The sequence below is a fragment of the Mastigoproctus giganteus genome, chromosome 10 (genome assembly GCF_048544385.1).
Source record: "Mastigoproctus giganteus isolate SK-2022 chromosome 10, ASM4854438v1, whole genome shotgun sequence".
In the NCBI taxonomy this organism is placed as follows: Eukaryota; Metazoa; Arthropoda; class Arachnida; order Uropygi; family Thelyphonidae; genus Mastigoproctus; species Mastigoproctus giganteus.
In genome coordinates, this window is record NC_143584.1 from 169,078,480 (window position 1) to 169,105,331 (window position 26,852).

At 32.7% G+C, this 26,852-nt stretch overlaps 1 protein-coding gene across 2 annotated transcripts in view; it reads left to right on the forward strand.

Moving 5' to 3' along the window:
• The window catches only part of LOC150079464 (uncharacterized), a 125,034-nt gene extending 104,925 nt beyond the window's left edge, over nucleotides 1-20,109 (forward strand). For both annotated transcript variants that reach the window (XM_090384092.1, XM_090384091.1), the window contains exons 3-5: nucleotides 8,917-9,040; nucleotides 12,191-12,259; nucleotides 19,223-20,109. In XM_090384092.1, the coding sequence (XP_090240218.1) occupies nucleotides 8,917-9,040; nucleotides 12,191-12,259; nucleotides 19,223-19,980 (951 nt within the window). In that variant the 3' untranslated portion in view covers nucleotides 19,981-20,109. The remainder of the gene's footprint in view (nucleotides 1-8,916; nucleotides 9,041-12,190; nucleotides 12,260-19,222) is intronic.
• The last annotated feature ends 6,743 nt before the right edge of the window (nucleotides 20,110-26,852 follow it).

Consider the following 26,852-nt stretch of genomic DNA (forward strand, 5'->3'; position numbering starts at 1 on the left):
TAAACAAAAATAAGATTAAACTCAACTTTTAATTTTAATTAATTTAACGTAATTTTGACATGAGGAAAACCTTTAAAAAAATGGTTATAAGAATTGTTTATTTTTTAAGTATATAAAATATTTGTTTCGAAGTTGTTAAAATCGTATTAGTGCCGTTTATTAATCGTGAAATTGTAGTGAGCACCACATTTTTCCTGATCTTATGAGATGGTACTTCCATGCTGGTTTCGCTGTACTGTATCACACAACATAAAAATAAATAAAACTGTTAGTGACTTACCACTAGATGGAAGCACAAACGCTTGACATTTCTTTCAAGTTTAAGCATTGGCCCAACCAAAAATTCATATTCGGGATGCATAATTTCGTATTGGGGAAGTGCAATAGAGGGATATTATTATTATTATTATTATTATTAGCTATATGGTGCATGGAAGCCTGAGGCTTATGCTGCACCAGCCAAAAAAAAAAAAAAAAAAAAATCTGATTACCCAGAGAGAGAGAGAAAAAACAAGAGTCAGAAGTAGAAGGGAAATTACCAAGAAAGAGAAGAATGATATCCACTCAGGACCCTGGGTGTGCCGAGCCCATGCTCAACAAATATGAGCTTCTGGGTTTAAAGAGATTGCATTTCGTTAATGCTAAAACAACTTTTTTGTAACATAAGCAGACCCAGGCTGGTCTCCAGGAGCACACTAAAATTTTTCCTGAAAAGGGAGGGTGGGACTAAAAATTTCAAGGGAATGAAAAAAAAAAAAGAAAAGGATGGAAGTGAATCTTTCTCTCTGTGTGAAGCATCTCTCAGTTTTCTGCTCTGCGATCCTGGCAGATTGTGGTGGTGCTGAAATAATTAGATATTATCTAACTTTAGCAGCTGGTTTAAACACACATTGTAGCCAACTTTAAATATTATTAATATGAACAGTTTTATTTAATGACTTAAAAATCGATTTCATTGTTGAAAAATTATTTACACACAGATACAGAGTACATCAAAAACACTTTGTGTTGCTGTATTTTTCTTTCTTGTTACCTGTATTAGGCCGACAGTTGGTGCAATGAGGGATTGGGGGAGGGGAATGCTTGCATGATTTTTAGGCAAAGTTGCCTCTTATATCATAGGATCCTGTGTCGCTTATCTGGGTGAGTGCAGGTTATCCACTTGCTAAATTTGGTATTTTTATTTTATTTCATTATATAGTTTAATTAATTATTATTATTTTTTGTGTTTGTATGCAGGCAGTTAGCCCCACTTTTGGCATTATCAGTTACAGTTTGCAGCAATTTTTATGGGTAGTATTGCTACAAAAATAAGATTAAATATATTATCTGTCAAAAGTTTTTACTAACAGCTGCAAAGATTGTACACCAGTTTTCATTGGTACTGAAATTTGGAGTCATGAATATTTAAGAATCTTCTCAAACTTGTAATGGGCAATGACCATCTTAAAATTTTGAAAAATTTAACAACAGCAGTAGTGTTCCAGTGTAGTCCAGTTTGAATATTGAGTTTGGGGGGAAGTATCACCCCAGGTTGTTAAACGTATTTGCTGTGATTAGCTTAGAGGTTGTAAAGTATGATATCAATAAGTATAATACAAGACTTGTGGATAAATGCACCACAAATTCCCATTTTCAAATCATTTCTAATAGGTAAACAGGGAGGCCACCCAAGAAGAATTTCAGGTAAGGATCGCATTTATCCAACTAATTTTTTAACAAGGGGACTCGAATAATCCCCACAAATTTAACAAGGGGGCACACACTATCCCCATCCAGCTCACCTATAGTATATAGCTAGAATACAAGTATCTCTTGCTTGCCCTAATCTCAGAAGCACTAATGGTCACTTGCCATAATGGTAACCTGCCCTAATCACGTCCCAGTGGTAAGGGGGGGGTGCTACTGTCAGTTGCTCTAAGCAAGTATATAATTGCAATCCCTCTAATGACATTTGCTCTTTACAGGGGGGGGATAATACCTATTAAGGTTATTATTATATTATAACATAATTATTATTATATAATAATATTAAGAGTATAATTTATAGCTGGTGTGCTGGCTGGTTCAGGATCTTACCGATTCCTATTATCAGACCATGCTGAAATGCTATTTACGTGGATGGAACATTTAAAGTTGTTCCTCGATTATTTTTCCAACTGTATACTCTTCATGCCATGCATAGAGACCAAATGTTTCCATTTCTTTATATTCTTCTTCCAGATAAGTCAAAATCAACTTAGAATTGCATGTTTTGATTAATTCAACAGAAAGCATTGCAAATTGGGACAATATTTCAAACAAGAAAATTCCAAGTTGATTACGAAAGTGCTGTCATCAGATCCATAGAAGAAACTTTTCTGATGCTGATGTTAAGGGCTGTTTATTTCAAGCAATTTGGCAGACAACATTTAGGTGGGATTGGCATTTGTTTCTTTAGATGAACAATAGGAAGCTTGGGAAGGAATCATTCGAGAATGTCCACCGCCAGAACATCCTTTATATTAAAAGTGTGAAGAGCTCATAAAATACTTCGAAACATATCAGATTGGACCCACTGCTTGCTTTTCACCATCATTTTGGAATCATCATGCTAATTTGGTACTTCGACAATAAATCATGTGGAAGGATGGCATTATGCCTTAAATAAATCTGTGGGCACCATCATGTTGATATTGGAAGATGATTACCCATTTAAAAAAACCATAAGCTAACTTTAAGAGAATACTAGGATTAGTAAATGTTAGAAATCTTCCACCTTGTAGAAACCATAAATATGAGGGCCTTAATAAGAAATTAATGCAATTAACAGCAGATAGACAAGACGAGGACATCGATTTACATACTTTTGTGCAAACAGTTGGTTACTTTCTTCCACTGAATGATTAGTATAATTTAAATTTTAATAATTCTTATTTGTATTTTAAACTTGTTTATTTCTTTATTTGATATCAAAACATTTATAGATAAAGAAAAATAAACTGTTTATTAACTAAATTTTTTTATTACTGTATTTTTATTTTTGTTTATTTCTTTCATTATGTTTTTGAAGTCCATTTTTATAATTTTATTTCTCCGAAAAAATAGGATACGGTTACCTACACACAATAGAAATGTGATTAGAGCAAGTGGGCATAGAGCATATATGTTTAGGCAAGTGGGACACAGAGCATATACTTTTAAGGCAAGTGGGGTAATGCCCTCTTGCTCATCACACAGCTTAGGCAAACTCTCGCATTTAGAAAATCTGTAAACGGAAAATATTACAGTAGTAGAAAAGGTAGGTTACATTCCAGGCAAGTTCGAAAATTTGGTGTCACTTTTAGTGCACACAAATTTGAATCAGTAAATCAGGTAGAATGCAAAATGCATCTTTTAGCACATTATGGTTTGCTTGTTTTTGTGACAAGCAAATTATAACAATGTATTAATCTTTTAACCCATTATCCTTTGATTCAAGATCGTTTTTCCCCTTTTCATTTGTCACTGTTTTGTGTCACTTTCAGCTATTCTAAATTGCACTGGTGACTGCTTCTACCCAAGTGAGTATTGAATTTCAAAGGTAAACAAACTATTCCTATTCAGATAATCCGAAATTTTGCAATTCATGCGTGGGCATTATGTAGGAGTTCAGGCCTCCACTGACATTTCTATTTCTAGTATCTGATTGGATTGTCTTTCATGGATGACTTTACTGCTCATCACTGGAAAAGAGATATGAAAAAGGGACCTACAAAACAGAGATATGAAAAAGGGACCTGTCACAACAAAAAAAAAAAGTGCAGATTTTTCCAGCTATTTAAGCCATATGTATTGTTTTGGAAAATTAGTATATCTTTTACTGTGGAAGGAAGGAGTTAAAAAAAAAAAAAAAAAATGGCAAATACTTAAAAGTAATGGAAAAAAAGATGAGTTATGTTCAAGGCAAGTTGGAAAATACAGAAACACAATTTTTATGCAACAGGAATAGGAAAAATCAATAAAGTAAATGATATGTATAAAAATATGCATGCACTTAATTTCCCTTTAATTTAATAATGGAAATAAGACCATATATGATCCTTGGCACATGTAGACATAACAGGGATGATCTGGTTGATGGAAGAGTTAGTTACAGAGGAGGTAGACACAGTAGAGCTTAAGTAACTACTGTATTTTTCTTTCTTTTTAGTTTTTTTAGTTTATCACCTTATAAAAAATAAGGTGATATAGCAGCTTCAGGTTTTTGACACCAAACGTAAAAATCTCCTGTGAATGCACTTGTAAAGCACAAGAAACGAAAAAAAATCCACAAGAACTGGCACATTATGAACAGAACAGCCATTGCACCAAAAAAATCCCTCACACACCTCTAAGGGGCTATCTTCATACTGGTTGCAGAAGTATTCAACATCGTATTTTATTGCCCTTTTAGAGTAATAGCACTTATGACTTCCACATTTTTCTCTGTTCTGTTCCCAAACACACACATACCAGGAATGAAAGCTTGCTCTTCTTTGTCTCTGTTATCCGTCTGTTTGCAATTAGAAGAGTGCAGCACTGGGGCATCATAGCATTGTTTAATTTACAATATATTGCCAAATAGGTTCATCCTCTAAATGAGCTCATGGTTATTAGTAGAACTTTTTCATCTGAAATTTCAAAATACAGTGAAATATCACTGTACAATATAATGCATTTGTGTAGGTGAACACAATATATTCATTACAATGAAATTTCATTACAGTGAATGCAGTAATAAGTAACAATATTACAAAATGATTATAACAAAACTTATTAAATGTAATTTTATATTTTTTTAATTAAAAAATTAAAAAATAGTTTTTTTTTGCTTGTTATATTCGATGAAATATAACATTTATTCATTTGTTTGAGAAACCTTTCCCTGCACAAATGGCTTAAACTTCTCAAATATCCACTACCAATTCACAAATATTAAATGCTGATCTCCAGATAATTCTCCAGTGGGACAAATAACTTTGTTATTTTCAGTCCTAAACCTCAGTCTTAGGTTTAGGACTGAAAATCTTATCTTGTGAAAAGGTTACAGCTTATCTTCAATGACACATAGCTTTCTAGACAAGATCACATATCTCTATTAAGGATTACCTTGACTTCTAATCTCTCTTGGCATAAGTACATCACAAATATTGCTTACTCTTCAATGTTACTTTTCTTTTAAACAGCTACTCACTGTACAAATCTCAAATCTACCTTACTATGGAATATTGTTCCCACATCTGGGGATGATGCTTCCAAAACCTTTCAGGGCTTTTAGACCTCATTAAAAAGAGGGCAATCAGATTAATTAATGACCTATCTCTTACAAAGTCTCTCCACTCACTGATTCATAGACTTTCTTTTTCTGCTGCATGCCTTTTCTATATACTTCCATGGGCACTGTCCTGAATTGGCTTCTGATATTCCACTTCTCTCTCTTCAAATCCAGTCCAAACATATGCCTCTATCAGTCAGCATCTATTTACTGTTCAACTTCAAACTCACATAACCAACTTTCCTTCTTCCTCATTTATCCCTTCAACTTCAGTTTTCTGGAATAACCTTTCTTCACACATATTTTACAAAAATTATAATCTACAGAATTTCAAGTCTAACATCAACTTCTTCCATCTTCCCAACCTTCAACCTGCACAGTACTAAGTACTGTATGTTCTAATACCGTTCATGTTTTGGGGTTTGCATTAAAAAAAAAAAAAAAAAATATATATATATATATACAGTATATATCTGAAACTGCAGTCTTTTCTGTTTTCAAATTTATAAAACTAATAATCTGAACAGTCAGCTGATGCAATGTGCACTATTGTATTTCTTCATGCAAAGCTGTAAACAAACAGCTTCAACACCAGTGTTTCATTAAATACGTAACTGTGTAAACAATCCCTGTCCTTTCCAAAATTGCTGAAATGAGCTTTCAGGAAGGTATACAAATGAAAACTCACTAATCTCAAACAGACAATTAACTACTCAGTTAGTAAAGCATTGCCAGATGATAAAGATCAAAGAAGATCCAAAAGTGTATGTCATATTGTTTAAAAGATTTTCTTTAAACAAAATGGTATAACGATTACATTTTTTAATTTCAGTGATATTCATTAAATGAACCATTTTTATATAAAGATACACAATAAACTGGCAAGGGAGGAAAAGCAATTTCTGTGAAACTGCTTTTCCTCCCTCGGTCTGGTATTCATTATATCAATGGTTTACTGTATAAATCAAGATAATTCTTAGATTTTTAAGTACTTTTGCATGTCAGTCTCAGCATTTCATGAATTATTATACCCTACTGAGTTTTTGTGGTTGATGTGCAGATGTATTACTAACATGCGTAAAACTCTCTCTCTCTCTCTCTCTCTCTCTCTCTCTCTAGCTGAAAGATAGCAGTAACTTCAAGTTAAGCATAATGTTGTTATTTGTTGTAACTGATTATTTGTTTTTTCTGCCTTTGATAACAATAATATGAAATATTGTTTGGTATTCAGATATAACTTTGTCGGTTGTCTGTTTTATAATTTATGATATGTACAATTGACATAAGACCACATTTCTTTTACAGCAAAGGTGAAAAGTATGATTATACTTTACAGTAAATAAGTACTGAGTGAGTTATGCAAAATGTGCATAACTACAGGATGTGATTTCATTGGTCAATCTGAATAAAAAAAAAAAAAAAAAAAAAAAATTCTATATGAATACATCTCCTGGCGCATAATAGCCTTAGATGCTAATGTGCCGATAAAATCATAATCTAATCTATATGAACATTTCCCACAGTGCAGTCTGTAGCACAGTACTAGATGATGGGGACATATTTCCAAGAAAATATGCAAATCATTGCATGATCTGATTATTATTATGCAATATTCATGAATGTGGCAAGTCATGCCATATAAAGATTGTGAAACTAGTTTCCCATCTTTGGTTTTCTTCAAAAACAAGGATTGAAATGGTTGAATTCAATCTGTTTCTATAATATTTGTTTCTGAATCATGTTTAAAAGGATAAAATTGTTTTCCCTTTCCCTATAAAGTTGCTATGTGATGTTAAAACATCACATAGCAACTTCACATTAGGTATCTTCTCAGTTAATTAAAATACATTAAATGGACATTGTTATAAGATTAAATAAAAGTGAAAAATTACTCCTTTTGATTTTTTTTATACTAGGTTCATTTTATATTCTTCCATTTTTTGTTCTTTTTTTTTGCATTCAAAACTTGGGAGTTAACAACACTAAAGCTCAGGATTACCCAACAAGATTAGTAATTCTAATCTAATGATGCTGAACTGGCAGACCACTTATAGCAATTATTCAAGGAGCAAAAGAAATGACTAGTATTCATGACTGCCACACAGAATGATACTATTTTATTATTATTATTTTGTAATGAAAATATGCCAGTATGTCACTTGTCCATACTGCAGAAAAAAAATAAGTGGGGGATAGAGCTGGATTTGAATATGATATCACATTGTATGCTATGAATGCTGATGATGCTGCCGCCATTATGAATATTATGGTCAATATTAAACTGAATACATTTTGAGTAAAGTTCATCACTAGTAATCAGCAGTAAACTAATTTTCAAATATCCATACCACCTCAAATGATTGAATATCTTTAAGTAATCCATGAAAATTACTTAAATTTAAAAAGTAAATTATTTGCCCTGAAGCTGGCCATTGCTATAAAACCTTAGCATTGGTGTCAGTAGATTTGATAAGAACTGGTGTAAAGGCTCCAACCTACCAGTATCTATAATAATATAATCTGAAGTGCCTAATTATTAGAAGCAATATGGAGGTAAGAAATTTAAGTACTGTATTCAATTTCTGTACAGTTATTTTAAATCCTAAATTTATTTTAAAAAAATCTTGATCCTCAACCTTAGGCAAGAGTTGAGAAATAAGTTTTATCAGAACAGTTATCAATCCTACTGTAGGTTGTGGCTTAGACCAGTTTTTCAAACTTTTATTTTTTGCTTAAGAACCTTTTTGCAAGTTTAAAGCTTCCATGGAACTCTTCTGCAAATAAATCTACAGAATTCTAATATCTTTAAACATATTACTAATTTAATAAATTAAAAACAATAATATGTGTGTACAAATTAAAAATTAAATTTACAATAAAAAGAAACTTAACAACTGCTGCTGTAGGAGTTCTGAACCTTGGATATTTCTCAATTCATATTAAGATACTGTAATATGTAGTACATCTCAATAATTTCATTCCAAACTTTTAACTTGTTATCTGTTCAAACTTTTTAATTAAAAAATAAAAACAAACTCAACAAAGATCATAAAATCATCTTTCTCCCTCCCTCATTAAAAATGTCATAGAACCCCAACAAGCTCTTGTGGACCTCACTTTGAAAACCTGTTACTTAGAAGGCAGCAAGAATAGTAGAGGGAGGGAGGAAGGAGAGGCTGTGGCTGTATGGGCAGGGTGGGGATAAGCTTTGCTTGACTAGTGAAATCATTAATGGTAGCTGAACTTATATGATTGTCAAGGTTCAGTGGGAACATCAAATGGCAGTGCTTATACTCAGAGTTATGACATTATAAAACTACCCAGGCTGGGCATATGCAACTAATATTAGGGTAGACAAAACATGTCAGACAGAGTAAGCACCTGGCTTTATGGCCGTGAAGGGTAATAAAGATTATCTCTCTCTCTCTAAGTGGGGAGGAGAAATCAGTAAACTTTTTATTACCAATATATCCACTAAAACATTATTAAATAGGTATTTTAATGTACAGTAACCTTAAAAAACAGAATACTCTTTTATTGCAATTTTTACTTTAATCATATTCCTTATTTGTTAAAAAATGTCAATATTTTGTATATGGAAATAACTAACTAGCCAGCTTGTTTTGTTTTATTCATTATAGGCTTATTGGTGTGGTTATATGAATTCTGCCTGCAATCCTATTATCTATGCCTTCAGGAGTCCATCGTTCCGACAGGGTTATAAAGAGATTGTATGTGGAGAACCTAGTTACACATATAGTGGGGGTAAGTACCTCATCATACTTGTTTGGTGTGGAACTGATTGTATTTCATTCTATTTCAGATTACATGTGAGAAATACTGTACGCATCAAGTACCCCTAGTATATCTGAAAGCTAAGGATGTTATAGATGTTGCAGACTGGAGAACAACATATTTACTCATTTTACACTGCTAACATAGCCCCAGGGGCTCACATCTCGTGAGTATGGGCTTGGCACACCCAGGGTCCTGAGCTGGATATCATCCTCCTTCTCTTTCTTGGTGATTCCTTTCTTCTTCTGACTCTCTCTCTCTCTCAGGGTAACTCGGGATTTTTTTTTTGGCTTGTGCAGCATAAGCCTCAGGCTTCCTTGCACCATATGGCTATTAATAATAATAATAATAATAATTATACCTCACTGTACTATTGTTAACAGGTATTATGTTAAAAGGTAATTATCCTTTTTTCCAGATGAAAAGTCAAGTTAAAATTAAAATAGAAATAACTTTTTTACTTCAGTTTTACCCACTGGAGTGAGATTTATTTACAACTGATTCAAAGGAAAGGACTACCAGGTGATTTGTCAGGGAAATGGGAAAAATATTGTGCAAAAAGAATAGGTAGGGGGATATTGGGGAGTACAGTGTGAATAGACAGGACAGGAGGGTTTATGCTCTTAGTTAAGAAGCATATTAAATCTAAAGCAGTGCAATGCTGAGTCAGTTTGGTGTGACATAAGCACTGGGAAAAGGAAAATGAGAGTAGGAGTGAGTTATAGGCCTAATGACCGTGATGAGTATAACAAACAACTGTACAGAGAAATAGTGGATTAGTAAATCAGAATGTCTTATAATGTGGGATTTGTAACTTTCCAGAAATTGACTGGAGCTTGTGTGACTCTTGCAATACTTTTGTAGATTTATTGAATGACTGCTTTCTGCAGCAGCATGTTAGAGATGCAACAAGAGGAAGCTCTTCTTGATCCGATTATCAGCAGCAATTCTTCATGCATTAAGAATCTACAGGTAAAAGACCCATTGGGTGGCAGTGATCACAGTGTACTGATGTGAGATTTACTTAAAAGACATAACTACTGTTAATGGTAAAGGGAAGGGCTTTTGCTTTCATAAGGTTGATTACAATAGTCTCAGACAGTTTTTAAATTCTATCCAGTGGGACCAACTGATGATGTTACCGACAGCAGTTCTAAATGGGAAGCATTCAGGCAAGTAATCGTAGAAACTACTAGGCTTTTCATATTAAGATATACTGTATGAGGCTTAGACCTAAGTGAATGTCAGATGAACCGATGAGACTTGTGGCAGAAAATAAAAATGCATGGGATGCATATAAATTATCAGGTGATACAGAAGGCTATGGTAGATATAAACTAGTATGTAATCAAGTCAGAGGAGATTAAGGCAGATTACAAGAAGCCTCTGGCAAATAAAAGTAGCAAAGACATCTTTACTTATATTAACAGCAGAAGGAAGGATTGAATCATATTAGTTCACTTGATGTCAATGGTTTAACTATTGATGATCCTGCTCGTGTTGCTGACAAACTGAACAGGTAATGGCAGGTGCTTAGTCTACAGAATGAACTGAGCAAACTCAATGCTGATGGCATTCTTCTTCTTACTCAAACTACATATATGTGAGGGGAGCATAAATTCAGATTGAGGAAGGATGGTTGCAGATAGATAGAGGCTTGCCTTCAGTGAATTGGTGGTTGATTCTTGGAACCATCTGGTGTTGTTTGAATAAATTCAAAGAAGTAAACAATTAGAGGGGATGGATAGGTGATACAGGAAGTGTTCTTCCCCCTGCAATACTGTACCCTCCTCCTTTTTCTTCAACCTATGCTTATTACTACTAGTACTAATACTAACTAGTACCACTACTAATATAAAATAGCACTAATAATACAATAAAATACTAATAATTACTATACTATAATATAATACTACTTACTAGTACTAATACTAGGTGGTAGATGACTCTCATCAACTAGTACAATGCCACTTTGCTTATTAGAAGCCTGAAGTGCTGAAAGCCATATTTAGTCATCAGAGCAAAGTTTCTGGTATCTCCACCCTCCCTCCCCATCTCCTTACCCATGCATGGTACTAGGTACTATATGTTTTTATACCTTTCATGTTTGGGATTTTCATAAAAAAAAAAACAACCCAAACTTTCTTTCTTGCACTGTTTGCCACTAATACTCATTTCACGTGCCTAGGACATTCTCCATAGCCTCAGATTTTAGTTGCAGCTAAACCACTGAGATAACTGTGAACCTATCTACTACTGAACTTAGCTACCTTCATGGTTTGACTGGAAAATCACTTTGGCTTTGGAAGAAATCAGAGCAGCTCTCATTAAAAGGAATTTAAAATTTTAAAAATTTCAGTTTGCATGACAAAAAAAAAAATCAAAAAATGTAATTAAATTTGCAATGCATTGGCAACCAGCAAAATTTCTAGATAAGCAGGCTACCATTTAATTTCTGTTGATAATTTTATAATTGATGAACACACAAAATGAATGAAAAATTGAAAATAAATCTGTTGAAATGCCAATAAATGAATACTTAAATTTTCTTTAAATTTCTCAGGCCCATCAAGCAAATTCCAGTTGTCAAATAGCCCAACCCAACTGACTTACTCTTATTATTAAAAGTCTGATGCAGTATTAATAGTGGTCCCTAACAAATGTTTTATTAGCTTATTTTGTTGATATTAATCACTGGTGAAATGTCTGTCAGTTACTTTGGCTGTATATTTGTTAGTCAATTTTGCTAAGCAAATTAATCTTAGTGATGGTATTCCCTTCCCCTCTCCCCAACCTAAGTAAGGCATTTATTTTTCTAATTTTTTTTTTTGGTGGGATAAATTTGTAGGTTGATTTGATATATGATATATTTCCTTGGGTAAAAATTTGAAAGTCAGATCATTCAGCTTTCCAATGTTACCTGTGAGGAAAATATGTTTCCTCACAGGTAACATTGAAAAAAATCCTGGAATTGCCACTGATTGTCCTTGTCTAAAAAATAGATTTTGAAAGCTTTTATGTGTATAAAGTATATTGCTTATGTTTTTTAAATGAAACAGAGAAAATAAAAATATAACTTATACAATCCATTTTTTTTTTTTTTTTCTTTTTAAATTTCAGCTTCACTGAGTTTTCGTTCTCGTTCAGGAAGGGGATCATCGACCAAATCAATGCCAAATATGACAACAGGTAAGAGAGAGGGGAAAAAATTTTCAATAATGAAATATTGATGTTATTGAATTTGCTATTGTCTACTTCTGTTATTGTCTACAGAAGTAGACAATCTGTACAGGAGATTAATTGAGGCTCACTGCGAAAAATTACTTCCCTTAAGTCATTGTAAAAGAGGTATTACCATATTTTGTATAATATATATATATACAAAATTAGTTACAACTTTTTTTCTTGTAATCTGAATATATATATATATATATATACAGTGGATTCCGGTTATTTGAGCCACCGGTTAATCGGGGCAGCCATTTATTTGGGGCAAATCTTAAAAAACAGAACCCAATCGAGAAAATAGCCAGGGTTTACTTCACTTAATTGGGACAAAATGCCGTTTAATCGGGGTAGGAGACCGCAGCACTGAAGATTACCCTATGATTGTCTCCGACCGTACAAGTAGTTCGGTCGGATTTCTGGAGGTCACAACCATAAAACAATAAAAACAATTAGCAGTCACCTGTAATTGGGCTTTTGTGTTAGTGAAATCTATCATAAACTGATAGTAAACTCGATCTTATTGAATTTGCGCTAATACCGACAGCTGGAATTCTGTGGGTTATTATGATAAAATGTGTTTACACTTCTATGGAATCTTCAATCATATAAAAAAAAATAATTTTCAGAATCTGCTCTTCATTCCTATTTTTAAAGCTTCGTAATTTGTTACTCTGTTCTCACTTGTGCGTATCGTGTTACTTGCAATTTGTGTGCCGTGTTCTTTGTTATTGATTGCTTATCTTTTAATGTTTTAAATTTTAACTCCCACCCACAAATGACAGTGAACAGAAACGTCAACTAGTTTAGTTAATATGTACATATTACAGTACATATTAATTCTTCCAATTATCATGTATATTCTTCCGAATTTCACGTATCATTTAATTTTTTAATTGGTAAGGTAATAAAGGGTAAATTTGTACTTAATATATCTTTACTTTTATAGCCTGTGGATTCCTCCTATTTTTGCTAATTAGAATCGCGGTTTAATTGAATTAAAATTCAATTCACAAACGTGATCACAATGACCGTCGCTTATTATTACACATCGTGTAGTGAACGGTACTACTTTACAATGGTGACTCCATCATAACGTGATTTGATTGTACAGTGAACCAATTGTAAAGGGGGGCATTGTATTTTTAACTATTTACGTGAAACTTCGGATAATTGGGGCAGCCGCTTAATCGGGCCAGAATGCACTAGTCCCGATGTGTCCCAAATAACCGGAATCGACTGTATTATAATTTTAGAGAATAGTACATTAAGTAATCAGTTTTTGGATAATAATGGCTATTTTATATGTAATGAACAGTGGGGTTAAGAGAAGGTTAATGCAAATGAATTATAATTAATAACATAGGAAAAAAATATACAGTATATATAATTAATGAATAAATAAATAAAGGATAATCATAAACTGAGAACATGTTATCTTATCAAGAAGCCACAACATGATCATGGAACCATGTTGTGGTTTCTTGATAACATGTACCTTGGTTTTTGATTATCCTTTACAGTCAGTCCTCGTATAGCACGATAGTTATGTTCCTAGAAACCCTCGTGCAATGCAAAATCGTGCATTATAAATAACAGGCCCCATGAGAAAAATAGGGTTAGTTGCCAACCACTCAAGTTGAACACACATTTGTAACCAAAACATTACCAAACACAATAAATAAATATAATAAAATACTTACATATTTTATTACAACTATTACATAATAAAATATTGCTAATGCTTTTGCTTCTATCATAAGCAAACTTGTTCTTTGTTTGATCTTCTGTTCAAACAGATGACAGCCGTTCCATCTCTTCCAATTCCTTGTCTTGATCTAATGGATTTTGTTACACTTGGAGTTGTTCCTGCTATGAAAGTTGTTTTTATTTTCTCTGCATTCTTTCTAATTCTTGGTGTTGCTTCATTTAGGCCTTTAGCACGTGCAATATCACATTCTTTCATTTTGCTCAACACCGTAAAGACAGAGACACACTATTAACACCTCACTAGATCAAATTTACTAAAGCACATTTCTGGAGGTCACTACCATAAAAAAATAAAAACAATTTCCAGTTGCATTTCTGCTAGTGGAATCTGTTATAAACGGGTAGTAAACTCGATCTAATTGCATTTGCGATAATACCGATAGCTGGAATGTGTTTCCTCTTTACTGATATAAAAAACATAAATACATTTTCAGAATCTTCTCTTCATTCCTATCGTGTTGCGTTCGGTTGGGGTGATTCCATGTTTGACTGCCATTGCTTGTAAACCCAAAGGTGAATTGTGCATAAGTGAATTTGGTTCATGTTATATACGATATCGTTCCCCAATTTATAAATCGTATAGTGTAAACACATGTTATATGAGGACTGACTGTATTTATTTATTCATTAATTATATATATATTTTTTCTATGTTATTAGTTATAATTCATTTGCTTACTACCTTTTACTTAATTCACTGTGCATTACATATAAAACAGTCATTAATATCCAAAAACTGGTTACTTTACTACCTGTTCTCGACTACAGCTGCTTAGTGCTGGCCAGAATGCAGGCCTTATACTTTCCAGTTATATGTTCTAAGTATTTGCCATATTTTCATAAACATTTCACATGTTAGCCATACCTTTGTTCTCCCAATCAAAAATTCATAGTAAGCCCTCCTAGGCCTTTGCAACCTCAACCCACGGTTCTTTACATCGAGGCAGGTCACAGTTGTCTCACTGTACTGAAACCGCAACTTTTCATCCTCCTGAACCCATATAATTCTAAGAATCCCAAATAAATTGTAAAATTCTAATTCTTATTTTACTACAGTGGTTAAAGCAGTAATTTCTATACAGGGTGTTTCAGTTAAACGTTTCAGAACTTCTAAGAGGGGTAGGGTACATCCTGACAACTCGAAATCATATAGCAATGTGGGGTCGGAAATGCTTTCCTGAAGCGGTGTTGCACACAGAAGCACCATAAAAAGAAAAGAGACCGTAAGTGAGAAATCGTTTTAATAATACATGAAAAGAAGCAAAAGGTACATGGATTAAAGTAAGTGTTCGAAGTTTCTTCCACGGGCTACAATGCACGCCTCACATCTCCGACGCATGGACATCCGAACATTCTGGAATACTCCAGGCGAATTTCGAATTTCTTCGGCAGCTACTGCGATTCTTGCAACCAGCTCCTCAGCATTGTCAACAGGGGTGTCATAAACTAGCGATTTCATATGACCCCAGAAATAAAAATCAAGACATGATAGGTCGGGTGACCGAGCAGGCCAACGCACGGGACCACCACGTCCGATCCACTGTTGACCAAATGTGACATCCAGGTAGTTACGAACATCTCCGCTATAATGGGCAGGGGCTCCATCGTGTTGGAACCACATTGTCTGTTGCGTCGATGCAGAAATCTGTTCATCTCTCAAAAGTTGTGGCAATACTTGCTGCAGAAAGATCAAGTAGATAGGTCCGGTTAGACGACACGGTAACAGGTAAGGTCCGATGAGGTGATCTCCCATAATACCGGCCCATACATTGACCGAAAATCGAATCTGTGCTGCACGACGTCGTATTGCATGCGGGTTCTCGACCGCCCAGATATGGTCGTTATGCGTGTTGAAAATTCCTTCCCTTGTGAAGGATGCCTCATCGGAAAACAACACTTCAGCAGGAAAAAGGGGATTTGTAGCACATTTTCCAAGGTACCACTGTGCGAAAGCAATATGAGGTTGAAGAAACTTCGAACACTTACTTTAATCCATATACCTTTTGCTTCTTTTCATGTATTATTAAAACGATTTCTCACTTACGGTCTCTTTTCTTTTTATGGTGCTTCTGTGTACAACACCGCTTCAGGAAAGCATTTCCGACCCCACATTGCTATATGATTTCGAGTTGTCAGGATGTACCCTACCCCTCTTAGAAGTTCTGAAACGTTTAACTGAAACACCCTGTATATTTATAATAAATTACTAAAATGGTAACAGCTCTATATTCATTTATAAGGAAAGTCATAAAATGGTCCTATGGAAAGTATTTGACAATGAAGAATGAAAATTAAATCTACCAGTGTGTCATTAATTCAATTGTTAGTGACTTTAACCAGATTATAACATATCATGACATTCATTCTGAATTGCTTTAGGTTTTCTATAAAAGAATTTGACCTTTTTGCATTTAACTCTTAATTTAAAAATTCATTTTGTGTTTGTACTTGCTGTGTTTATATTATAACACTGTTTTTATGGATTACTTCCATATTATTTATTCTTTATAACTAAGTTTATGCTTATACAGGGTGATCATTTATTACGATATTCTAATGTTAAAATTACATCTTTTTTTAAATCAAGTTGTTTTGTCTTTGGGTTTTATACCTCATCACTATTTTCAGGCTGGTCTGGTCCATCAATGATGGTCACTCCAGTTAACTGAGCCATTCTTATCCACTGCAATTTGCTGTGAACTTTTTATTCCATCAGTCTCTCTCTGTCTTCTATTTTTCTCTTTTTTTAAGCAGGTATAGTGAATTATCTTTGTTTATCTGTTGTCAGTTCTCTGGATATGGTCAGCCCTTGACCATTTAAGCCTTTTAAATATTTTTCTCTCTTCTTGTTTCATACCTGTCAAAGGTAAATACTTGAAGTGTTAGAGAAACGACCAAAAATATCACTGTTTCTCTGCAGAAATATGAAATATGATCAAAAAGCTTGGGAATAATTAATATTTGGTAACTGATGAAGCTTACTGGTTATTTGGAATGAACTCATTCAAAGTAGTCTTCTTGACACAGTATATACTGATTCCAATGCTTTTGCAACTTCTGGAAACATTCTTGATAGGCTTTTTTTTGGAATTGTTAACAGTTCCTGTTCTGAATAATTTCTTCAGTTTTTGCAAATCTGTGACCTGTCAAGGAAGAATTTAAGCTTTGGGGGGGGGGATTGCAGGGAACTAAATCTAGTAATTATGGTGGATAGGGGCAGTGAAGTGCCTCAGAAGAAATTCTTGAATGGGAAGCATTGAGTATGCAGGGATTTGTCACGATACAAGCACCAAAGTCCACTTTTTCAATCATTTTCTCTAAACCGTTTTGTGCAATTGTGGTTTGATTTGATTTGTTGTTTAATGGTACATTGGCAACATTTATGGTAGAAATGTTTTGTAGTATTCCTGGTTCATTGCTTGACCATGCAGGACAGATTCATAATGAACAGTGCCCTGAATAGAAAATGGAATAAGCATGATCTTCATATTTGATTGACACTTCAGCCTTAGAAAAGACAGCCTTGTATTGAGAGGATTGGGTCATAGCCATACACCCACAGTTTTTTCACCAGTAATGATAGAAGAAATAGTGTAGATCAGCATTGGCATATTGACAAAGATCCTGAGAACTTGCTGTTCTCTGCAATCATAGGTTAGGATGCAAGCACAAACTGAAATGTTTTGTATTCCCAGATCTTGTCTTAAAATTGATTGACATGTCCACACAAGAAATAGCAATTTCACTAGCAACTTCAGATAGTTAAATGTCAGTTACTCCAGATCAGTTCATGAACAAGTGATAGAAACATTGATTTCAGAAGTTGAAGGGTGGCCATTTTCAATGGATAAGTGGCTCTTTTGAAAGTTTGCAAATCACTGAATATGAAGAGAAGACGCTATGTATCTCTAAATGACTTGCTCTTTTTCCTAACATTTTTTTTCCTAGAAACAAATTTGTTTAAAATTAGAAAAATTAGTGTTTTGTCTTATTTTAAAATGTGATGAAACACATAATACTCTATTCAGACTGACTGCAGATAAATGAGTGATTCATATGTTACCATGTCTAGATGAGTCATCAAGCATGTCACTAAAACATGTCACAAACAAATCACTGACTCATTATGATGCTGACATTTCAAGATGCAAAATTTTTTTTTATCACCTCATACAGTAAGCATGATACATGATTATAATTAAATTTACAAGAATGGAAGTTATCTGAGTAAGTGGAAGTTGGACATTCAAGATTAGAAAAATGTGTAAAAGGAAGAGTAGATATTGCCAAATACAAAATTTATAGATATTAACAGAAAGGAGAGTGATTCGTTAACATTTTTTGAGTATAAATATCATCCCATGAATTAAGAATGTTTGCTTTACACTTTTTATTTTCATTTGTTTTTATGTATTTGGTCAGACGTAAATAAACCTCGAACAATTCAAGAACTTAAGGAGAACATTCGAGCCAAAATCCGATGTATACAACCTGAAATCTTGTGTACGTCATGGAAAACGCTGTGGAAAGAGCCTGTATTTGTGAGCAGGAAAATGGTGGTCATTCAAGGGATGTTGATTTTCACACATAATACTAAAAAAAAATCCATTAATTATATTTCCAAATAAAATAATAAAAAATTAAAAAAACATGTGTTTGTAAAAGTTATTTTTGTTTTATATCATTCAGTCGCCACCCTGTATTTGGTCAGACATTTTTAAGGGTCAAAGTTGTCAGGCATTGTGTGTCAAACTTCTTTCTCTAAAGAGCCATTCTTGAAAATTGAAAATTAAAAAGAATATATATTGATGCCTAAAAATACAATTACAACTTATCTGAATGGATTTCCTTCTAATATTCTGACATCCTTTTAAGAAGCTTGAAGCATTCTGAGGGAAGTGATCAGATCAGAGCATTCCGATCAGAATACTTCAAGATGGGAGCACTGAAGCAAAAAAAGTCAATAGTCATCTACTTATGTTATAATGATACCAAATGAAAGTTACTTCCTCATAAGATGCATTGTGAATAGCTTAAGAATAATTATGTTTACAGTATCGTTTTAATTTAACTCTGCAATTTCTTTTAGCATGCATTATAAAAAATAACCCTGTTTTCATGTTTCTCAGTTACAGAAAGATTTTTCCTTTTCTATAGGTCAGAATTCGCATGGAGTATCCCATAAGAGTCCTGCTGCTGCTGGTGAAGGGCGCCGAAAACATCGTTTTCTCTCTCAAACAAGCTGGATGAGCCTGCCATTTATACAGCTGAGTGTAAAACGAGGCAATTCAAAAAATTCAGACTCTGTGGAATCGCATAACAGCAGACAAAACCGCAAATTATCAAGGGAGAAAAATAATGCTGTATACAATCATGTACCTACATCTGACCATGATCAAAATCATTCTTCTGAACAAACAAATGTTACAACCCTCAGTTGTAAACAATCAGGTGAAAAGCATGTTGTGGACCAATCTTCTGATAATTCTGAGGGTGAACTAAAGAACAAAACTTCTGTTACAGAAGAATATTCAAGGGAAGAAAATTTGGAGTACCCAAACTGTAATAATGTGCAAGAAGGTGAAAAAGAAGCAGATTTTGAGGAGATCCATTTAACTCTGGAAGAAGATGATTCTGCATGTTCAGGTTCAAAGGATGCAAGTTCACCTCTTTATGGCAGTGATGTAGTGAAATACCAGATCTCTATGGAAGTTATTGAAGAGGAGGATGTAGAAGATATGAAATGCACAGACGACGATCATAAGATCAAAAAATCTAGTCAGTTACACAAACTAAACCCAAAGAGACTTGTACATTTTTTCCAGCTGCCAAAAGATACTACTGCTGGTGCAACAGCGAATGTACAATCAACTGATTCCAATGATCAAAACACTTGCTCTCATGATAAAGTTTGAGAGATGAAAACACATGTGAAAGTTGACACAACATCAGCCATTTTTGGGAATTGCTATAAACCAGACAAGGGCAATGACATAACTAGCAGAGACAATTATTTCTAATATAAAGGGCAAACTATATTTCTAGTGCACACTAATGATATACTCATAAATCTTATACATGAATTAAAGTTTACAATTTATGTGTGTGGGGGTGGAAATCATGCTATTCGTTGTGAAAATGCAGGGTTTGTACAACCCATAGCTTGGCAAGCTGTGAGTTATATGGTTCTTGTCCACTTACCAATAGAATCTCCACCATTCATTCACACAGTATCTGTGTAATTATATTTCCTTTCTAAAAAAATTGCGATTACAGTAGAATCCCGTTTATCCAAAAAAAAAAAATCAGGATTTGGATAATTAATTCTAAATGCACTTTATCTACATATAAAATGGAAGTAGGAAAAAGTTAATGAGGGAAAATTGCATTTATTAGTTACATGTTTTGTATTATATGTGCTTTTATACAATTTTAAAATAATTCCCAATTTTTTTTCGCTCAAAAGACAGTCTTCCCCCCCATTGCGATATCTGCATTTTCTTTGAACACGTCCACATTCAGGGTTTTTTTTTTTTGCTATTCAACCTCTCTAGTAGTAGTTTGATAAACACTTCACTGGCTGGTGTTGACTTCTGTGGTATATTTATCATAATGTCCCTCTTCAGTTCAATTTCTGGCTGATTTGGATTAGTAAACTATTTCCTCATCTGCTAAAAAAGTGATAACCTAGATTAAAAAAAAAAAAAAAAAAAAAATGACAGTCACAGTTCATGCTTTGTATCTAGTTTTGGGCATTGCTGTTAAAATGTCTAAAGAATCTTGTAGTCTATCAATATAATTTCTTGTAACAACTGACAAACTTTATTAAAATAAATTTTAAAAACAATAAAAGCATTAAAATAAAAAAAAAATAGGTGTCAGTTGTCGTTTCGTCAGGAGCTGATGAAGGGATACCTTGCTCCAAAAGCTACTATTTTATCTTATTTTAACGCTTTCTTATTTTTACATTGTTTTAGTGCTTTATTTATTTATATATTTTATATTGTATTTTATTTTAAGTTATTTTAATAAGGTCTGTTAATTGTTACAAGAAATTATAGTGATATGTAACCTGACATCCAAGGGTTGTTTTCTAATGATCTGTCAAGTTGTATATAGAAAACATTTGTTTATGGAAAGTTAAATTGAGGAAATATATAGAAATAAAAATTGAAAGAATAAGGCTTATAAAAAAACCCCAGGAAGTTTGTGAAAAAGCCAAACAGGCTGGATAAATTAACCAACCCACACTGTTGTGAGCATAAAAATTCTGTTTTATACAATAAATGAAATATCTATGAATTGACTATTATGCAAATTTTTAATGATTAATGTAAATGTCAATTAATTTGTAAAATTTTTGTTTTTATAGTAGTTTATATATATCATACCAGAATGGGTGGTATTATGAAGTGACATCAATGAAATTTGCTCTTCTTTGTTTCATAATGGTTTATTTCACAATGATTTTCAGGGGTAGTGTTATACTGTGGTTTGTATCCCCCAAAGGACATAAATACACATGGTTTGTGTCCCCCAGACATAATCCATGTGATGTTTTTCTTTGGGGTAATCTGAGAGTGTATCAAAGTTAGCCTGATATAAAATAACTCTGATACACATAGCATTGGCTTTAGATGGATATCTGAGCTGATGTCACATTCAACACTATTTTTAAAGCTAACTTAACAGAGTGAGTTTACCATGAGGAATAAATAAATAAATGAATGCATGGAAAGATGCAGCTCACATCACAAGGCTTGCAAAAAAAAAAAAAAAAAAAAAACCAAAATCAATTTATAAGTAAATCTTCTGACTTGCCGTTTAACCATAATTTATAATTTTTAAACTTCTCGACAGTATTTCATTTCCTACAATAGAGGATGCATTTATATTTCAGATACTACTTAAAAAGTTCTTTAGTAAGGAACACATGAAAAAGAATACTTTTGGGTTTAAGCTTACCTTTTGTTAAGCTACAACCCAAGATTATTCTTTTTTTAAGACTTTTTAACATTAAAAATAATATATTTTTTTAAGATTTAAAATTTTGAACTTACAGAACTTAAGTTTTTTGGCCCCCAGTTTCTAAAATGAAAATCTGAACAGTATTTATTGGTTAAGTATGACTAAATTTTGTACGGAGGCTTGCTTTTTGAGGTTTAATGTATATATATTATATATAAAAAAACAGAATATTCGTACTATTCCCATTCCCACTAGGTAGCCATCTAATTCCAAGGGTGAGTGAGGGTGCTTCACTTTGAGCAGGGGGAAGAAACTTATTAAATTTAGCTGGCTCACTGGATCTGCCATACTGGCAGGCAACATATTCCAGTGTCCAACAATCTGCTGCCCATAGGTGAATTTCATGAGATCTAGCTTTCTGTTATTTTTCTCTGAGATTTTATATTTGTGCCCCTAGTTCTTGTCTCACCTATGAGGGAGAGCAGACTTTCCACATTTTGCCCAATCTCTTCAATCAGATCTCCCTTTAGATGTCTAGCTGTCAAATTTTGCAATCCACATCTAAGATGCTCTTCATAAGTGCACTGATTTGAACTCATCACTAATCTTGAATCCTCTCCAGAAGTCATGTCTTTTTTTAGGTACTTTCTTTCTTCCAGATGCAGTCTAGCCATCATGTTGTATAAAGGGATAACAATATCCTTCTCCCTACTAGAAAATATCCTAGAAATCATGGAAAGGATTCCATGTGCCTTCCTAGCCACCTGTTTACACTGCATTAGACTTGGATATTAGGATTTAGCTCTTTTCACCTTAGCTTATAAGTGATGCCATGATTTCTTCCCCAAATGCATGACTTTACATTCAGAAGCATTAACTTTAGTTGCTATTTTACCATCCATATGCAAGTCCTTATGGTACCCCTTACGATATGGGACTCCAGCAAATACATCTTTGTTCTTTTGAATTATTTATAAATATAAATTTCCATTTATATACCCCATATGCCCACTGCAACCAGAAAAATTTATATTTTAATTATAACTGTTTTTTCACAGAGATAAACCAGAAAGACAATTAACAACAGCTCATATTTGTGGCATTGTTCAGGCTCAATCTTGCAGTGTATACTTTTAACTGAGTACATTACTCCAGATCAGAGCCAGACCATGACATTTGGTTTGCATTTAGTTTCCAAGTCTGGCTTTTCACATACCCAGTGTTTCTACAACAACAAAAAAAAAAAAGCTTCAGGTTTGTTAGCTCTACAAGTACTGCTTTTTTGAACTTTTCACAAATCTTACAGTCCTGTTTGTGAGTCGGTAGAAGAGACCAGTTTCAGCAGGCAAATGATCTTTCACTGGTGCTTTCTAAAAACATTTAAAAATTGTAAAGTGTATCGTTGTAATGAAAATTTTCACTTACTATTAATCATTTAACTCTTGTTCATATTTCATACGCTTAAAAACTAACTTAACTGAATTTTTTTTGTTTGCACATAATGAGTAGTATAAATATCACAAACCTAAAAAACCTTTACTGCTCCAGTAGAATATTTTTTATCTCTAGAAAGTTTTCCAACATTACTGTGCTTTCCTTATGTCTGCTATGCAAATAGCTAAACACAAATCTTTTTATAGTAGTTTGCTTAGGATTGAAAACTATGTGGCTTAGTCATAATGCTATTTTGGTATGTGTACTTTAGGCATACTATATACGTTTAATTTGTTTTGAATAATGTACTAGAAAGTAAGCACTGTTAAATTATTTCATTATATCTTGTAACTTTGGTTATGAGTAGAAATTGTCTCTTTGTTTACAAAAAAATTACCAAATTATTTATTTTTGATGTGAATTTCTGCATATAATTAATCCACTTTAAATGTAACAACTGAGAGAAATGTTTTTATACTGTGAAATATTATCAGTGAAACACTACCGATGATATGAGTAGAGAACATTTTCAGAGATGGAGAATTTCTGGAAGATTATCCTCAAGGATTATCCATTGGTCAATACTACTAATACTGGTAAACTTTACTCTACATAGAAGTTTTTTTTAAAAAAATAACTAGTTTTAAATTAGCTTTTTATGTCATCTTTAAAAGATTGTATCTCTTTAAAGATGTTTTCAGTTTACTCAATATATAGGTTTTTCTTCAACCTTTAAACATCCTATCAAATATTTTAGTAATTTTTAAAGCAGGTACATAATTTGTACATTTTCTGAAAGGAATTTATCTATCAATTTTTGAAGAGCAGTTATTTAAAAGAAAAACTCACTTCTTAAATATTTTTCTAATTGGTAATTTAACAGACATTATTGATATAAAATTAATTAAACGAACAAAGACAAAAACAGATTACATGTTCATTTGGAATTTGCATTTACTATTTATAACTTTGTATGTGCAATGTATTATAATTTGTTTTATTAAAGTTGATGCAGTTTATTTCCTTCATGTGTCTATTCTTAAACCAAAAATATTGCTTATAAAAATAAATGTAATGTAATGCATTCACATTTTTTGATCATTTTTGCTATTGGTAATACATGCCAGTACATTTTATTAAATAATAATATATCACTCCAAGAAATGTCTGTGTATTTGGTTATATTAATAAGCACACATTTCAATAAGTATGAAGTAGTTAATTTTATTTCCTTCTTCAGGGGAAAAAATTATTAGATTAAAACAATCTACTATTATATCTCACATCTTCTTTATTTTTAAGTCTAACTAATATAGTATTTTGAGAAATTGCATTGTGAAATTGTGTATTGTATTGCTACTAAGAATGAGAAGCAGGGGAATCAAATCACCTTGCACTCAAAATGGCCTTAACTAAATTACTAGAATTACTTCAGAAAAATTAATATTTTTATGTGATAAAAATTTAGTTCATTTCATTAGAGACAAAGACTGCAAATCTGACAATTTATTCAAAATGCCGTCACATTTTGAATGTACACAACTCTGAGGAATAGAATGAAACTGCTATAAATATCAGAAGCCACTGTTTATAGTGCAATTGTTAAATTATTATAATTGAGAAATAAATGCCATTCATAATAAATATTTAATTATGATGGTGGGCAGAGCTTAAACAATTATAATTATTCTTTTACAGATATATTTCATGCTTTTTGTACTGCATTTTACAAGTCATAATGAGCAGCCATGAAAAAATTATACAAACACTATATAATGCTGAATAGTTCCCCTGCACAAATCAGCCTAGATAAAGTTGCAATGCTTTCAAACATAACGGTTCGCAAATTCTTCACAGAATTTAGGTATCTGTTCAGTATTATCACAAAGATTGTCAGTCAGAGGCATTTAAATTAAAATTATGCAGTAATTTAAATTTAATCAATGATTCTAAACATGACAACTGCAATGTAAAATACTTGCTCTTTTCTGGAGTAAAGTTCTTTGATCAAGTAAACAAAAAACAAAAATTTACTTTTTTGTAAAAATGAGTTTTACTTTTTTTACAAAAAGTAAAAAAAAAAAAGAAACAAAACAAGAATGACACTAAATAAAGCTTTATTTAGTGTCATTCCATGTGATTGCAAGTCCACTTTTCAGACACAGGGATGGTTATGTAGCTCTCCACATCATCATTACTGAACAGTGAACTCACAATCACATGTGCATGTCTTTATTACCCCACTGGGGATGACTAGCCCATCCATTGGGTGTCTGTCCCATGAGATCCTTACTGTCTACATGCCTTTGTGTTATAAACAAGACAGCATTAGGCGAGCAATTTTGGTTGAAAAAGATGGCATGTAGGCTTTAAAAGGCAGCATCATATTTTAACTCATCAGTACATTGCAAATAGTCATATATTTTACATTTATTTTATTGTAAATAAGGTTTTATTTGGTTGGTGTGTCAGTTTTTTTTTTTTAAACCAACCCCCCACCTCAGAGGATTCTTTTTATCAGAATAATTAAAATTTATTTTAACAGCAACAGTCTCAAAGTGCTATTAGTTTTTGTGCTTATATATATATGAATAATTACACCATTCACTTGGTCATAAGTAGTTTGTTTCCTGAACACTATAACACCCTCTGCTATTTAATCTGTATATCCAAAACTTCTGTAAATTAGTTAAATTCAAGGTTAGCATAAAAGAGAATTTTTATGCCTGCTAAAATTTCCCAAAAATGTTTATAAAGAAAATAAGAGTACTAATTAAAGTTAAAAATTGCCACACTAACAACACAACTATTGTGTTCTAGTAGAAGTAATGAATGATACAAGAAAGCTCTTTACAGATTAAGTGTTACAAAAGGTGCTTGTCAGGCAATTAAATAATCCTACAAAAAAAAAATAAAATAAAAATAATATTTATGTCCATGAAGAAGGTAGTAATAATTGTAAGATATATTGATAGTAAAATATATTTACAGATTTTTTAACAATCACAAATACTTGAACACATAACTTAGTATATACAACAAAATGCCATCTCCAACTGACTGTATTATTAAAGTATATGAAACACTGGAGAGGTAAACATATCCTATAGCCTTTATAAGAGTAAAGAAAAACTTAAGAAGTTTTTAAAATAAAGTCTATATCTACTGTAAGAAACAAACAGCTTTGTAAAAACTATACAACAGTGGAATTCTCAATTAAAATTACATGAAATACTAGTAATTTAGCAATGCTAAAAATATATCAATTTTTATCTTGAACAGCTTCATTTCTCCAAGGATGATAACCTGTAAATAAGCAAAACTGATAAAAATCTAATTCACTGTAATTTTAAATTAACTTTATTTTTTAAACTAGAAAATCAAA